This window comes from Hemibagrus wyckioides, linkage group LG25 (assembly GCF_019097595.1).
Source record: "Hemibagrus wyckioides isolate EC202008001 linkage group LG25, SWU_Hwy_1.0, whole genome shotgun sequence".
NCBI lineage: Eukaryota > Metazoa > Chordata > Actinopteri > Siluriformes > Bagridae > Hemibagrus > Hemibagrus wyckioides.
The window spans coordinates 5,370,892-5,387,123 of NC_080734.1; the positions used below are offsets into that span (position 1 = coordinate 5,370,892).

Sequence of the window (16,232 nt, forward strand, 5' to 3'; positions counted from 1 at the left end):
TTTTCTCTCCCTCCCTCACTCACACTCACTTTTTCTCTCCCTCCCTCCCTCACTTTTTCTCTCCCTCCCTCCCTCACTTTTTCTCTCCCTCCCTCTCTCTCCCTCCCTCCCTCCCTCCCTCCCTCCCTCACTTTTTCTCTCCCTCCCTCACTCACTCACTTTTTCTCTCCCTCCCTCACTCACTCACTTTTTCTCTCCCTCCCTCACTCACACTCACTTTCACTCTCACACACACACGATCACATTCTCTCTCTCACACAGCGTTACGTTTCAGCCTCAGCTCTGTATTTAAAATAAAGGCAGACTCGAGTCATCACTGAACAGGTTTTATTGAGCAGCTGCAGCACTGACAGATAAAAACAAAGTCTACAGATGTACAAGCCCGGAGACAAGATACACACACACACACACCAGCTTCCTTCTTCATCTGGAACACATTTACACCACAAAGTTACAGCAGACAACACATCTCTCCCACACTGCTCAGCCTCACACATTCACACACACAAATACCCTAACACCTTCACACACACACACACACACCCACCAATACAGTCACACACACACACACACACACACCCCAGATAATTACTCAACCTCCCAGTGTTACAGGAATACAGTGAAGTTTAGACGCCTTCAAGGAAACGGTGACAATTTTAACAAATTAAAACAGAAATAAAAGAAAATACACAGTTTAATAATAATAATAATAATAATCATCATCATCAATTAAAAGGTTTAATAAATGCAGTTTATTTGGAGTTTAATTTATGGAGCTTGAATCATGCCATTAGAAGATTTGATATAAATGCAAAAAAAAATTTTTAATTAAATTAAAAAAAAAAATCAGAAATAATTTTTTAAAATTCTGAAATTCAATTTAGCTGAAAAATTTACTGAAATTGCATTTTACAAAAACTGAATTTCACACACAAGGGCATGTGACTGAGCATTTGAACGTAAAATAAACAATGACTATCAATTAGGATCAATTTCTAAAATATAAATAAATAAATAAAAATAATAAAGCATTCATACCTGGGAATAATTCACATTTTTTTGTTTTGCTTTCGAAGTAACGGTCAGGAGACTTGCAGGCAAAAGCAGACAACACACACACACACCTCCTCTTTTCCTTTATCCAAATCTGATTAAAATGTTAAAACATGCATTTTTCAGAAGCCTTTTTTTTTTTTTTTTTTTAATCTTGGCTTTTGCCTGCAAGTTAAAATGTCAATTATTAATAGAAACCAAATTGAACCTGATTATTAATTTATTTTAACTGATTATCTGCAAAATTATGTTGTGAATTTCAAATGCTCATAAATCACACACATGCATTCAGTGAAGCGTTACTTACACTCATCTCTACATTCTAACAATTCGGATTTCTGCTTCTGAATTAAAATTTTCTAATTTCTGAATTCACGCTCCATAAACCGCTTGGACCAGACTGACCGCTGTGGCGTTTCTGTTGTGCTGCTAGAATTTGGATGATGTGAAATTTTGTAAATCTGAATTTCCAGGGAAATTTGAATCGTACAGCTCATTTATTAGAACATTAATTTAAACAGAAAATAATTTTTTGATTATGATTTTCATTCCAATTGTGGATTCAAATAAATAAAAAATAATTCAGATTCATTTCTGGACATGACATAATTCCTTTTTTTTATTAATTAATTAATTAATTAATTTTTTTCTCCTTTATTTAAAGTTTTTCAGCTGAATTAAAATTGTTTCCTACGGGAGGATTTTGCTGTTCATAGTCTTTTAGCTCTAAAATTGTGTAAAAAAAAAATCTGATTAAATTTTTTGTTTTTCGAGGCCACTTTAAAATTCAAGTTAAATTATTTTTAAAACTATACCAAGGAAAAAAAATGCAGATAAAATTTATTACAATTCATGTTGTGTTTCCAAAATCTGAATCTGGAATTGAATTTGTTTCAGTAAACACAACAGAAACAATTTTCTACACCAGATTAAAAAGATTAAAACTTGGAATTTAAAAATGTAAAATTTAAGTCTCTGAATACAATATCAATTCGATTCAACTTCAAAAACTTTTTCAAATTAAAAAAATCAGAATTTGTACATGTTAAAAAAATTCAGATCATTTATAATGGCGCATTTCTCATTCCTTACTAAATAACACTCAGATTCGCAAATACACAACCATAATGCTGTACAAACTTTAATCCAAAAATTCTATGCCGATACTGACTGCACTGTATCTTACATAAAATCATTTTTTATTCATAACTGTTTTAATTCATTTTAAATGGATTGTTTTTATTGTTGTAATATTCTTGATGATTATTTTAATTTTCTTTATACGTGAAGCACTTTGAATAATCACTGTATGTGAAACGTGCTATATATATATATATATATATATATATATATATATATATATATATATATATATATATATATATATATATATATAAACCTCGCCTTGCCGATGTAAGGCTGAACTGTGACGACAATCATCGTAAACATTTTGTGTTGGAACAGAATTCTGACCTGAGCTTAGGGTCAAGCTTAGAACACCCAACATTAACTGACCAAATTAAAGCAAAGTGCAAATAAACAAATTTACATTAAATATCCAAATCCTGTTTTCACGAAGGTAAAAAATACACAACTCCAGATTCACACACACACACACACCCACACACACCAGTTTTGTGTAATTGTGTACTGTAAAACTGAACAAACATTCACACTGAAGTCTAAGCAGCTCTTTTGTAGTACGTTTTAGATTTAGAGTTTGGACCAAAAACAAAAACCGGCAACAACAAAACACTGTTGACAACGCTGTTGTTTTTGTTTGTTCTTTAAAACAGAGACACGTAGAAAAAAACGTGACAGAGACATCGTTAACGAGACGACTACGTGAGGGTTGCGTCGCCACGGCGATAAAACCCTCGACACTTCCAAAACGCTCCTTGTCTGGGAGTTACACTCCCAACACCACGCAGGAGAGAATCCCTCATCTATTTAAAAACAGCCTGAAATGAACCATCGCTGACGGACGACACAACGATATAAAAATATAACCAGATTAAAAAAAAGCTGAGACATGCGGTCACGTGACTCCGGCGACACGTCTGGGACACGTTCAATCGAGTAACTCTGTGTGTTCTGCGGCGCTTGCAGCGGTTTGTTTTTCCTGGTGGTCAGATCTCATGCTGGTTAGTCGGTCAGCTGTATTCCCTCGAGCGCGGCGTTAGAAAAGTCAGTGCGGTCTAAAACTAAAATTTCTCTCACGCATATTTACAGACACGGGGTTTTCAGATGATAGAACTCATGTTTCGTCGTATGCGATGCAATGATATACTATACCAGGGTTCCTCAAATCTTGCCCTGGAGGGCCAATCCAATGTGGAGTTTAGCTCCTAGCCTGATCACACTCCTCTACATGTGATTTTCTAATGATCCTGAAGACACTGATTAGCGTGTTCAGGTGTGTTTGATTAAGGTTAGAGCTAAACTCTGCAGGAAAGTGGATCTCGTGGGACACATTTGAGGATCCCTGTACTATACTGTACTAAAAGGTTGCTTACGGATGCTTTAAAATGAGCAGCAAAAAAATAAAATTTTTTTAAAAAAATTCACATTCACAGAGCCTGTTAATGTAGATGATGGAAATTTTATCCAGTGCAATAAAATTTTTTATTTTTTTTTTTAGCCCAAAATACGCAGATGCCCTCAGGCTCATATCTTTAGCTAAATAATGCAAAGTGCTAAATTAACCCAGAAATTTACTTCCGATCATTTCTGTGTCTAAATCTCCGTCAACCGTTTTGGTCGTGATTTTGTTAAAAAAAAATAAAAATAAAATAAAAAGTAACCCAAGCTTTCTGCTATGGAGTAAAGGGTCAATTTTCCAATGTTGATGTCAGTAACCTATCAAATTATAAAACAAAAATAGCACCAATAAGGACAGACGAGTCAAAAACGCTTGGTTTAACAAAACCGGGATGATTTTTTTTTTTCCAAGTAAATCAGCACTACTAGGTAAAACACTAAACTAAACTGGAAGTAGCTGGCTTTAGACAATGACAGTGCATGCACTTCTGCTTTAAAATAAAATAAAAATAATAATAAATCCCGGCTGAGTTCAGGACACGTTAAACACGAAGGACTAAACGACTGGATCCGGCAGAGGCTGTGCTGCAAAAGTAATGGCGCCCTACAGGCTTTTCTCTTCACCATGGAGGTTTGCCTGCGATGATGAACAACGGAGATGTTTGGGTTATTCCTTCTGTTCTCACACACACACACACACACACACACACACACAGGTGCTTTCTCCTGGGCTCTGTGCTAATACACACACAGGTCAGGGAACTTCATCTCGTAGATGGGGACGGAGCGGGTCTGGGTTTGACCGTAGCTCGCCGTGATGGTGCCTGATGGACTGGGAGGAGGCCTGCAGCGGAGAGAAGATTAGAACCCAGAACCAGTCAGAATCCACAGCAGTACACTTGCAAGCTCCGCCCACAAAACACACTCACAAGCTCTGCCCACAAGCACATTCACAAGCTCCGCCCACAAAACACATTTAAGCGCCGCACACAAAATACACTCACAAGCTCCGCCCAGAAAGCAGACTCAAGCTCTGCCTACAAAGCACACTCACAATCCCCGCCCACAAAGCACACTCAAGCTCCGCCCATAAGCACACTCACAGGCTCAGCCTACAAAACACACAGCGCCTGGTGTGCACTTTTCCAGCCGTGAGATTCAAGATCTTTAAGGATGCAATCTAGCTGCATTTCTTTTCTTTCCTTTCATCTACCTTCAGGTGCTTTCTTTCTTTCATTGTCATTTGTCTTTTCTTTCCTTCTACCTTCATTACTTCCTTCCTTCGTTCCTCTTCATTTCCTTTCCGTTTCCTTCATTCTCCTTACTTCTATCCTTACTCATTTCCTACCTCGTTCTTTTCATCCTCTTTTCCTTTTTTTCACCTCCCTTCAGTCCTCCCTTCCTTTTTATTCTCATTCTTTCTTCCTTATTCCCTTGTTTTCTTTTTCCTCCTTTCATCTCATTCCTTCGTTTGTTCTTCACTAACTCTGTTTCTTTCCTTCATTCATTCTTTCCTCCTTTCTTCTTGCTTCCTCTTTGTTTCCCTCCTTATATCTATCTATCTATCTATACTTTATTGTTTTATTATTTCTCTCTTCCTCATTCCTTCTTTCTTTTTCATCCTCTTTTCCACAATGTGGATTTAATTCCTCACAGTGATGTTTCACATGTAAAGCCTCATGATGCTGTAACTCACCTGATTGTGATTTCGAAGATTTGACTGAGTTTACTCTGCAGCATTGTGGCCTGAGGAGAAACAGAAGCATGTGAGCATTGGACTGAATTCACACTCACACACACACACACAAATCCAGTGATTCTGAAGATTAGAGAAGAATCCTCACTCTGGCTCCACAGTGTGCGGCGATCTCCTCGAACGGGGCTTTCTGAAACTTCTCCACCACCTGCCTCCTCCTCTCTCGCTCCTGCTCCTCCATCCCTACACTGTCCACTGTGGAACACACACACACACACAATGACAATTTAAATAAAAATGTAAAACTAGAATATTAAATATAAAAAATAATTAAAATAAAAATGTAAAATGTAAAACTAGAATATAAAATATAGATATAAAATCATCCATTTATCTATCTATAGATCATTATACAATATATAAAAAAATAGAATAAAAATAAACAACAATAGAATAGAATAAACAGAATAGTGATTGTCAAATCTAAAGTGAGATCGGTGGATGGATGTGGACAGAATAGAGGTATAATGTGGACAGAATAGAGGTATAATGTGGACAGGATAGTGATATAATGTGGACAGAATAGAGGTATAATGTGGACAGAACAGTGATATAATGTGGACAGAACAGTGGTATATGTGGACAGGATAGTGGTATAAGGTGGACAGAATAGAGGTATAAGGTGGACAGAATAGAGGTATAATGTGGACAGAATAGAGGTATAATGTGGACAGAATAGAGGTATAATGTGGACAGGATAGTGATATAAGGTGGACAGGATAGAGGTATAATGTGGACAGAATAGAGGTATAATGTGGACAGAATAGTGATATAATGTGGACAGAATAGTGATATAATGTGGACAGGATAGTGATATAAGATGGACAGAATAGAGGTATAAGGTGGACAGAATAGTGATATAAGGTGGACAGAATAGAGGTATAATGTGGACAGAACAGTGATATAATGTGGACAGAACAGTGGTATAGGTGGACCGGATAGTGGTATAAGGTGGACAGGATAGTGGTATAAGGTGGACAGAATAGAGGTATAATGTGGACAGGATAGAGGTATAATGTGGACAGGATAGAGGTATAATGTGGACAGGATAGTGGTATAATGTGGACAGAATAGAGGTATATGTGGACAGGATAGTGGTATAAGGTGGACAGGATAGTGGCATAATGTGGACAGGATAGTGATATAATGTGGGCAGAATAGTGATATAATGTGGGCAGAATAGTGATATAATGTGGGCAGAATAGTGGTATATGTAGACAGGATAGTGATATAAGGTGGACAGGATAGAGGTATAATGTGGACAGAATAGAGGTATAATGTGGACAGAATAGAGGTATAATGTGGACAGAATAGTGGTATATGTAGACAGGATAGTGGTATATGTAGACAGGATAGAGGTATAATGTGGACAGGATAGTGGTATAATGTGGACAGGATAGTGGTATAATGTGGACTGGATAGTGGTATAAGGTGGACAGGATAGTGGTATAAGGTGGACAGGATAGTGGTATAAGGTGGACAGGATAGTGGTATAATGTGGACAGGATAGTGGTATAAGGTGGACAGGATAGTGGTATAAGGTGGACAGGATAGTGGTATATGTGGACAGGATAGTGGTATATGTGGACAGGATAGTGGTATAATGTGGACAGGATAGTGGTATAATGTGGACAGGATAGTGGTATATGTGGACAGGATAGTGGTATATGTGGACAGGATAGTGGTATAAGGTGGACAGGATAGTGGTATAAGGTGGACAGGATAGTGGTATAATGTGGACAGGATAGTGGTATAATGTGGACAGGATAGTGGTATAATGTGGACAGGATAGTGGTATAATGTGGACAGGATAGTGGTATATGTGGACAGGATAGTGGTATAATGTGGACAGGATAGTGGTATAATGTGGACAGGATAGTGGTATAATGTGGACAGGATAGTGGTATATGTGGACAGGATAGTGGTATATGTGGACAGGATAGAGGTATAATGTGGACAGGATAGTGGTATATGTGGACAGGATAGTGGTATAATGTGGACAGGATAGTGGTATAATGTGGACAGGATAGTGGTATATGTGGACAGGATAGTGGTATAAGGTGGACAGGATAGTGGTATAATGTGGACAGGATAGTGGTATATGTGGACAGGATAGTGGTATAATGTGGACAGGATAGTGGTATAATGTGGACAGAATAGTGGTATATGTGGACAGGATAGTGGTATAAGGTGGACAGGATAGTGGTATAAGGTGGACAGGATAGTGGTATAATGTGGACAGGATAGTGGTATAATGTGGACAGGATAGTGGTATAATGTGGACAGGATAGTGGTATAAGGTGGACAGGATAGTGGTATAAGGTGGACAGGATAGTGGTATAAGGTGGACAGGATAGTGGTATAAGGTGGACAGGATAGTGGTATAAGGTGGACAGGATAGTGGTATAATGTGGACAGGATAGTGGTATAATGTGGACAGGATAGTGGTATAAGGTGGACAGGATAGTGGTATAAGGTGGACAGGATAGTGGTATAATGTGGACAGGATAGTGGTATATGTGGACAGGATAGTGGTATAAGGTGGACAGGATAGTGGTATAAGGTGGACAGGATAGTGGTATAAGGTGGACAGGATAGTGGCATAATGTGGACAGGATAGTGGTATATGTGGACAGGATAGTGGTATATGTGGACAGGATAGTGGTATAAGGTGGACAGGATAGTGGTATAAGGTGGACAGGATAGTGGTATATGTGGACAGGATAGTGGTATAAGGTGGACAGGATAGTGGTATAAGGTGGACAGGATAGTGGTATATGTGGACAGGATAGTGGTATAATGTGGACAGGATAGTGGTATAATGTGGACAGGATAGTGGTATATGTGGACAGGATAGTGGTATAAGGTGGACAGGATAGTGGTATAAGGTGGACAGGATAGTGGTATAAGGTGGACAGGATAGTGGTATATGTGGACAGGATAGTGGTATAAGGTGGACAGGATAGTGGTATAAGGTGGACAGGATAGTGGTATAATGTGGACAGGATAGTGGTATATGTGGACAGGATAGTGGTATAAGGTGGACAGGATAGTGGTATAAGGTGGACAGGATAGTGGTATAAGGTGGACAGGATAGTGGCATAATGTGGACAGGATAGTGATATAAGGTGGACAGAATAGAGATATATTAGCGTGACAAAAGCTGGAAAAGCCCTAAAAAATGAGGACACTGTACTATAGAGTGGGTGAAGTTTTAGCTAGGAGACTCACCTATAGCGTTCTTCAGTGCTTCAAATGTGATTTCCTCAGCTGGTGTTCTCTGTGGAACAGAAAGAAAACATATTAGCAAACACGTGTGTGTGTGTGTGCACACAAATGCATGTGTTTCCTACCTCCTCTTTCTCGGGACTGTTCCTGGACTCGACCTCCACCTGAAGAGAGATGGTTTCTCCGATACTTTTTCTCTTCGACAGCCTGTCTTCATCTGAAAGAAAACAAAAAAAAGAACAATAAGGGTAAAAAAGGAAGAATGAGTACGGTTAATATTCTTTTCTCAAACCGCTTTCTAATCCATGAATTAAAAGAACTGAGTTCAGCAAATATGAGTGAGAGGAAAGGAAGTACACACGTCTCAGTGCTCGCACCATTGAGCTGCTCTCGCATGCGAAAGTTTCTCTGCATGCTCACTTCACTGCATCATGTCAATACATCCCTGTGTGTGTGTGTGTAAGTAATTCTTGTACTATTTAAAGCCATTACAGGCCTGCTTTCTTTTATTTATTTATTTATTAATTTTTATTTATTAATTAATATTTATTTATAAATTAATTAAATCCATTTTCCATTCTTTCACAATCCTCCTTTTCTGATTCTTTAACCAGAAATCTAACTGACACCTTTCTCTCTCTCTCTACCTGTGAACTGAGGGATGTAAGGTGTGGCGAGTCTCTCTGTGTTGTATCCACTTCCTCCCAGCACCTCGGCGATCTTGGTCTGCTGGAACAGCAGTTCTCCTGCCGGCTTCTCGAGCGTCTCTGGAAGCCTGCCGCATAAACACAGAGGATAAAAATACATGGGGTTTTTTTTTCAGCACAAACGAGGTTACGTCTTTGCCCGTTACTCAGCCCCGAGTGGACGACTGCGCTGAAGTAGCACGCAAGAGTGAGCGCAGACTGAAGCGTCTGTGAAGGTCAGCGATTATCGGCTCCATTCAGCACTGGCCACGCGGTAATGGAAAAGATCTACGCTTTTCTAAAAGCTGATGTGAGCGAGGCCGAGTGACTCATGAGCTCCGGAACTTTAATGGACGAGGTTAGTGCCATACAAAGCAGGCACACACACTCACTCACACACACACACACCAAATTTCTGTTATAAACGTATAATGGATTTATAAATGGAAATTCATTTTCCAAAATAAAAGATAAATACAGCGTGTGTGAGCTTTAGGCCATCTTTCTATCTTCCTTTCTCTCTTTTTATATTTGTCTATTCGTTTTCACTTAGATAATCTTTCTTTTCTCTTCTCTTCTATGCTGCGTGTTTCCTTCCTTAATTTCTCTGTCAATTTTCTTTCTTTTTCCTTAATGTGTTCTTTGTTTCATTTGCTTCCTTCCCTCCATTCTTTCTCTTTTTTCCTCATTCATTCCCTTTGATTCTTTTTCCTGTGTTTCATTCTTTCTTTCTCTTCCCTTTTTCCCATCGTTCCTTTATTACTTCTTTTGTTCTCTCATTCCTTCTTTCATTCGCTCCGTCCTTTCTTTCATCCCTTCCTTCATACTACTATCTTTCTATCCATCTGTCCTTCAATCCCTTTCTTACACTCGTACTTTCTTTCTTTCTTTCTTTCTTTCTTTCTTTCTTTCTTTCTTTCTTTCTTTCTTTCTTTCTTTCTTTCTTTCTTTCTTTCTTTCTTTCTTTCTTTCTTTCTTTCTTTCTTTCCTTTCTCTTCCATGCCTTTCTTCTTTTAACCCAGACAGAAAGACAGAAGCAGAAAAACAGAGGCAAACAGACAGAGAGGCAGACAGACAGACAGAAAGGCAGAGAGGCAGACAGAGAGGAAGACAGACAGAGAGGCAGAGAGAGAGGCAGACAGAGAGGCAAACATAGAGGCAGACAGGCAAACAGACCGAGGAAGACAGAGACTCACATTGGATTTTCAATAAAGACATCTTCTGGCAAAAGAAACAAGGCTTCCTTCTGTCTCATCTCGATCACCTGTAACAAACAAACAAACAAACAAACAAACACATACAGACATAATAAGAGTCAGATGATTAGGAAAGTTGTACTACATGCACAGTCTTTGTATTCCGCACCCTGAGCACACGGATGTGTGTGTGTGTGTGTTTGTGTGTGTACACGTGTGTGTGTGTGTGTGATGTGATGTCAGAGGTGTGAGGAACAGCACTGACCTCGTGGATGTGCTGGCAGAAGGTGGGCAGGGTGGTGAGCTGGCAGATGAGGTTGAGGTAGGCAGCGGTCAGAGCGTGAACGGCACAGCGGTTATACACCGGCAACGTCTCCTCACTGACTAAAGCCAAGTCCTGCACACACACACACACAGTCCAGTTGTCACTTGTTATAACAGCTATAAACAGTTCCCTCAGTAGTTTCTCTGTATTCGCTCTCTTGAATGAATTGCTGATTAAACCAATCACCTAACCAACATGGCCATCATCATCCAATCAGCTTCCAGCAAATACTTGACCATTAGAATTGGCATAATGTCACAAAACAAACTATATGATTATCTGTGACCTCTTATTGTTCAAGGCACTTAAACAACAACTAGACAGTAGACAGTGAGGGTGCTACTGGTCAGGAGTGCTTGGACCAGGTTGATCGCTGCGATATTCATTATTATCTAACGACATGATGGCGGAAAAAATGATAAAAAAAATATGATGCCACTGACAGTTTTTGAACTGCTGCATCACAGGGCAAAGTAACAACAGAGGAAAGCATTATCTGTCCTAATCTGTACTCATGACTCGAACAGACGCTAGGCTAGTGCTGCTGTGATTGACGAGATGGGAAGCGTAGATAGATAGATAGATAGATAGATAGATAGAGAGAGGGGGAGTGAGGAAGAGAAAGGGAGAGTGATAGAAAGAGAGAGAGTAAGAGAGAGAGAGAGAGAGAGAGAGAGAGAGAGAGAGAGAGAGCTTACTATCCATCATTCCAAATATCCTTGCCCAGGGTGATGGACGTCAGATGGAACTCGATATTTGTGCACACTATTGTGCCTTAAAAGTTTCTAAATTGGATCAGTAAGTGGGGTTCTGGATGAAGCGTCCCACCCTGTTCCCGTCTCACCTGCAGGGCCAGAGCGAGGCGAATGAGATCCACCACCACCTCCTCGTTAGCAAGCTCCATGCTGATCAGAGCGAGGAGAGAGTAGAGCATCTCGAAGTGTGGCTGTGTGCTGCTCTGCTCCTTACACGACAGGTAGATGTGTCTATAGAGCTGCTGGGCATGCTGCAATACAAAAAAAAAGACAGACACACACACAGGCACACGTGCAGACACATACAGACAGACAGACACAGACAGACACCCAGATGCAGATGGACACACAGAGGCAGACAGTCACGCAGACAGACACCCATAAACAGACATAGAACACACAGACATGCAGACAGACACAGGGACACACACAGGCACACACAAGGACAGACAGACAGACACAGGGACACAACCACAGACACAGAGAGAGAGAGACACACAAACACAGAGAGACACACCTTTTAATCAAATTACATACAGAAAAAGATATTAAACAGGATAGAACAGACAGAATGAGCAGTGAAGCTAGAAGTAGACACACCTTCTTCATGAACAGGTTGTCCTGACGAGAACACTTCTCCATCTTGAGTTTAAGGACAGAAATGTCTGCGATGATTCTACAGAACAACAGATGATTCGTTAATCGTTACTGTTTCTATGGTAACAGCTCTTTCACTGATACCTGTATAGTGGATGTGCTACATAAAAGAATTTAAAAAAAGTTTAACCACTGAGTTTTCTGCGAGATATTTATTAGAGATTTATGGAAGGAGTCTCCACTGTCAGTGCTTTGTAACAGTCAGGGGTAAAGTTCTCCAAAACAGAAGAGTTTATGCTTTCTGAGCAGGTCCTGTGCACAAACCTGATGGTGGAGAACTTGGGACGGTTGTCATGGCGATCGATGAGGCTGACGAGGATTTCGAGGACAAGCAGGCGGATGTGTGCGTCCTCCAGCAGCGCGAAGGACAGGAGTGGGTCCAGGAAGGAGCTGGGCAGAGCCGTCAGCATGTTCGTGCTCTGGAAGCCACACGTCACCTACACGGAAGAGGAACGTGAACTTCAGACGTTCACTACGGTCTACTGCAGTTCTGTGTTTTAGAGATCGTACCTGTCTTAGAGACTTCAGCAACATGACCTGGATCATCCTGTCACCCTCAGACCTGAAAAACACAAATTGTCTAGATGTGAAAATTTGTTTTTAACCCATTCAAGTCAACAAGTAAGTTTGCAGAAGTAAATTTAGGATCATTTTTAGGAACTTTAGGAAATCATTATCCTTATTGCTCTCCTTTAAAACATTCTAAACAAAATACCAAACAAAAAAACAAACAAAAGTAATTGATTAATAAAAAAAAAAAATTATTAATTATTAAATTGTTCCAGACAGCAATAATTAAAAAAAAGTCAAATATATATTTCTATTTTTTCCTTTTTCATGTGGAGGGTTTTTTTTATATAAAAGATTTAAAAAATTGTATTGTTTCAGGTATAATTTTTATTGATTTTTATTCACCAAGTGATGTTAAGAAAAAAAAAAGGTTACTGTATATGTTTTTAAATATTAAACCTCTAGCTGTGATGATGTACACACTTCTGATAAAAGTAATAAACTGGATTTTGCTCTACTAATATTTCCGAGGCTGCAGTACACACCCAGAGCCTGTGGGTGGCAGTGTAAGATGCATTCCAGGAATCGGGATCTTCCCCATGATGAAGAGCATCACCTCAGAGCGCTGGTATGTAGGCAGAGTGCTGGCAAAGGAACCTGAAATCACAGGGAAAAAAGCAAAAAGCACAAAACAAAAAAAAAAGTAAGATGAAGTTAAACAGTAATTAGGGCTGTAATAATGTACTTGAGTCACGATTCAATTCGATACTGCCTTTATGAGTCAATTTGATCTTGAGACCTGTTTGGCTTCATAGTTTGATTTGATTCATGATGCTCGCTTCATGATTTAAGTTGATCAACAATATTGGCCTTACAATTCGGTATGATCCAAGATACTGGCTTCATGATTCGAGTCACAACACTACCCTCATGATTCAATTTGATTCACAATACTGCCTTCACAATTCAATTCAATACACAATACTGCCTTCATGATTCAATTCGATTCACAATACTGCCTCACGATTCAATTCGATTCACAATACTGCCCTCACAATTCAATTCGATTCACAATACTGCCCTACGATTCAATTCGATTCACAATACTGCCCTCACGATTCAATTCGATGCACAATACTGCCCTCACGATTCAATTCGATGCACAATACTGCCCTCACGATTCAATTCGATGCACAATACTGCCTTCACGATTCAATTCGATACATAATACTGCCTTCACGATTCAATTCGATACATAATACTGCCTTCATGATTCAATTCGATGCACAATACTGCCTTCACGATTCAATTCGATACATAATACTGCCTTCATGATTCAATTCGATTCACAATACTGCCCTACGATTCAATTTGATTCACAATACTGCCCTCACGATTCAATTCGATGCACAATACTGCCCTCACGATTCAATTCGATTCACAATACTGCCTTCACGATTCAATTTGATACATAATACTGCCTTCACGATTCAATTTGATTCACAATACTGCCTACATTATTCAATCTGAGTCAGCATATTGCCTTCTCGATTCAATTTGATTCACAATACTACCTTCCCGATTCAATTTGATTCATAATACTGCTTTCACGATTCACTTCGATTCATAATACTGCCCTACGATTCAATTCGATTCACAATACTGCCCTCACGATTCAATTCAATTCATAATACTGCCCTCACGATTCAATTCGATTCACAATACTGCCCTCACGATTCAATTCGATGCACAATACTGCCTTCACGATTCAATTGGATACATAATACTGCCTTCACGATTCAATTTGATACATAATACTGCCTTCACGATTCAATTTGATTCACAATACTGCCTACATTATTCAATCTGAGTCAGCATATTGCCTTCTCGATTCAATTTGATTCACAATACTACCTTCCCGATTCAATTTGATTCATAATACTGCTTTCACGATTCACTTCGATTCATAATACTGCCCTCACGATTCAATTCGATTCACAATACTGCCCTCACGATTCAATTCACAATACTGCCCTCACGATTCAATTCGATTCACAATACTGCCCTCACGATTCAATTCAATTCATAATACTGCCCTCACGATTCAATTCGATTCACAATACTGCCCTACGATTCAATTCGATTCACAATACTGCCCTCACGATTCAATTCGATTCACAATACTGCCCTCACGATTCAATTCAATTCATAATACTGCCCTCACGATTCAATTCGATTCACAATACTGCCCTCACGATTCAATTCAATTCACAATACTGCCTTCACGATTCAATTTGATACATAATACTGCCTTCACGATTCAATTTGATACATAATACTGCCTTCACGATTCACTTCGATTCATAATACTGCCTCACGATTCAATTTGATTCACAATACTGCCTACATTATTCAATCTGAGTCAGCATATTGCCTTCTCGATTCAATTTGATTCACAATACTACCTTCCCGATTCAATTTGATTCATAATACTGCTTTCACGATTCACTTCGATTCATAATACTGCCTTCATGATTCAATTCGATTCACAATACTGCCTCACGATTCAATTTGATTCACAATACTGCCCTCACAATTCAATTCGATTCACAATACTGCCCTCACGATTCAATTCGATTCACAATACTGCCCTCACGATTCAATTCGATGCACAATACTGCCTTCACGATTCAATTTGATACATAATACTGCCTTCACGATTCAATTTGATACATAATACTGCCTTCACGATTCAATTTGATACATAATACTGCCTTCACGATTCAATTCGATTCACAATACTGCCCTCACGATTCAATTCAATTCACAATACTGCCTTCACGATTCAATTCGATGCACAATACTGCCTTCACGATTCAATTTGATACATAATACTGCCTTCACGATTCAATTTGATTCACAATACTGCCTACATTATTCAATTTGATTCACTATATTGCCTTCTCGATTCAGTTTGATTCACAATAGTGCCTTCATGATTCAGGTCACAGTTCTGGCTTCGTGATTCAATTCAATTCATGATACCGGCTTCACGATTCAATTTGATTCACTATATTGCCTTCTCGATTCAATTTGATTCATCACACTGCCTTCACGATTCAATTTGATACATAATACTGCCTTCACGATTCAATTTGATTCACAATACTGCCTACATTATTCAATTTGATTCACTATATTGCCTTCTCGATTCAGTTTGATTCACAATAGTGCCTTCATGATTCAGGTCACAGTTCTGGCTTCATGATTCAATTCAATTCATGATACCGGCTTCATGATTCAATTTGATTCAAAATACTGAATTCATTATTTGATTCACAAAATGGGCATCATGATTTGATTCAATTCACAATACTGGCTCAACAATTTGATTCACGATAGCGTGCTGCAGGCCTAATAAATTTTGGAATTCTTTTTCCCCTTTTTTGACAAAAAGTACATTTTTAACCATTTATGGAGGCATCACTAATAAATGATGTTTGATTTTGATGATTGTTTGATGAT

At 39.0% G+C, this 16,232-nt stretch overlaps 1 protein-coding gene across 3 annotated transcripts in view; it reads right to left on the bottom strand.

Moving 5' to 3' along the window:
- Window positions 1–310: 310 nt before the first annotated feature.
- efr3bb (EFR3 homolog Bb (S. cerevisiae)) overlaps window positions 311–16,232 on the bottom strand; it is a 46,990-nt gene continuing 31,068 nt past the window's right edge. For all 3 annotated transcript variants that reach the window (XM_058379080.1, XM_058379079.1, XM_058379081.1), the window contains 13 exons: window positions 13,253–13,364; window positions 12,708–12,759; window positions 12,462–12,634; window positions 12,141–12,216; window positions 11,630–11,791; window positions 10,726–10,857; window positions 10,461–10,528; window positions 9,226–9,353; window positions 8,704–8,795; window positions 8,582–8,630; window positions 5,439–5,545; window positions 5,291–5,340; window positions 311–4,438 (listed from right to left, as the gene is read on the bottom strand). In XM_058379080.1, the coding sequence (XP_058235063.1) occupies window positions 4,333–4,438; window positions 5,291–5,340; window positions 5,439–5,545; window positions 8,582–8,630; window positions 8,704–8,795; window positions 9,226–9,353; window positions 10,461–10,528; window positions 10,726–10,857; window positions 11,630–11,791; window positions 12,141–12,216; window positions 12,462–12,634; window positions 12,708–12,759; window positions 13,253–13,364 (1,307 nt within the window). In that variant the 3' untranslated portion in view covers window positions 311–4,332. The remainder of the gene's footprint in view (window positions 4,439–5,290; window positions 5,341–5,438; window positions 5,546–8,581; window positions 8,631–8,703; window positions 8,796–9,225; window positions 9,354–10,460; window positions 10,529–10,725; window positions 10,858–11,629; window positions 11,792–12,140; window positions 12,217–12,461; window positions 12,635–12,707; window positions 12,760–13,252; window positions 13,365–16,232) is intronic.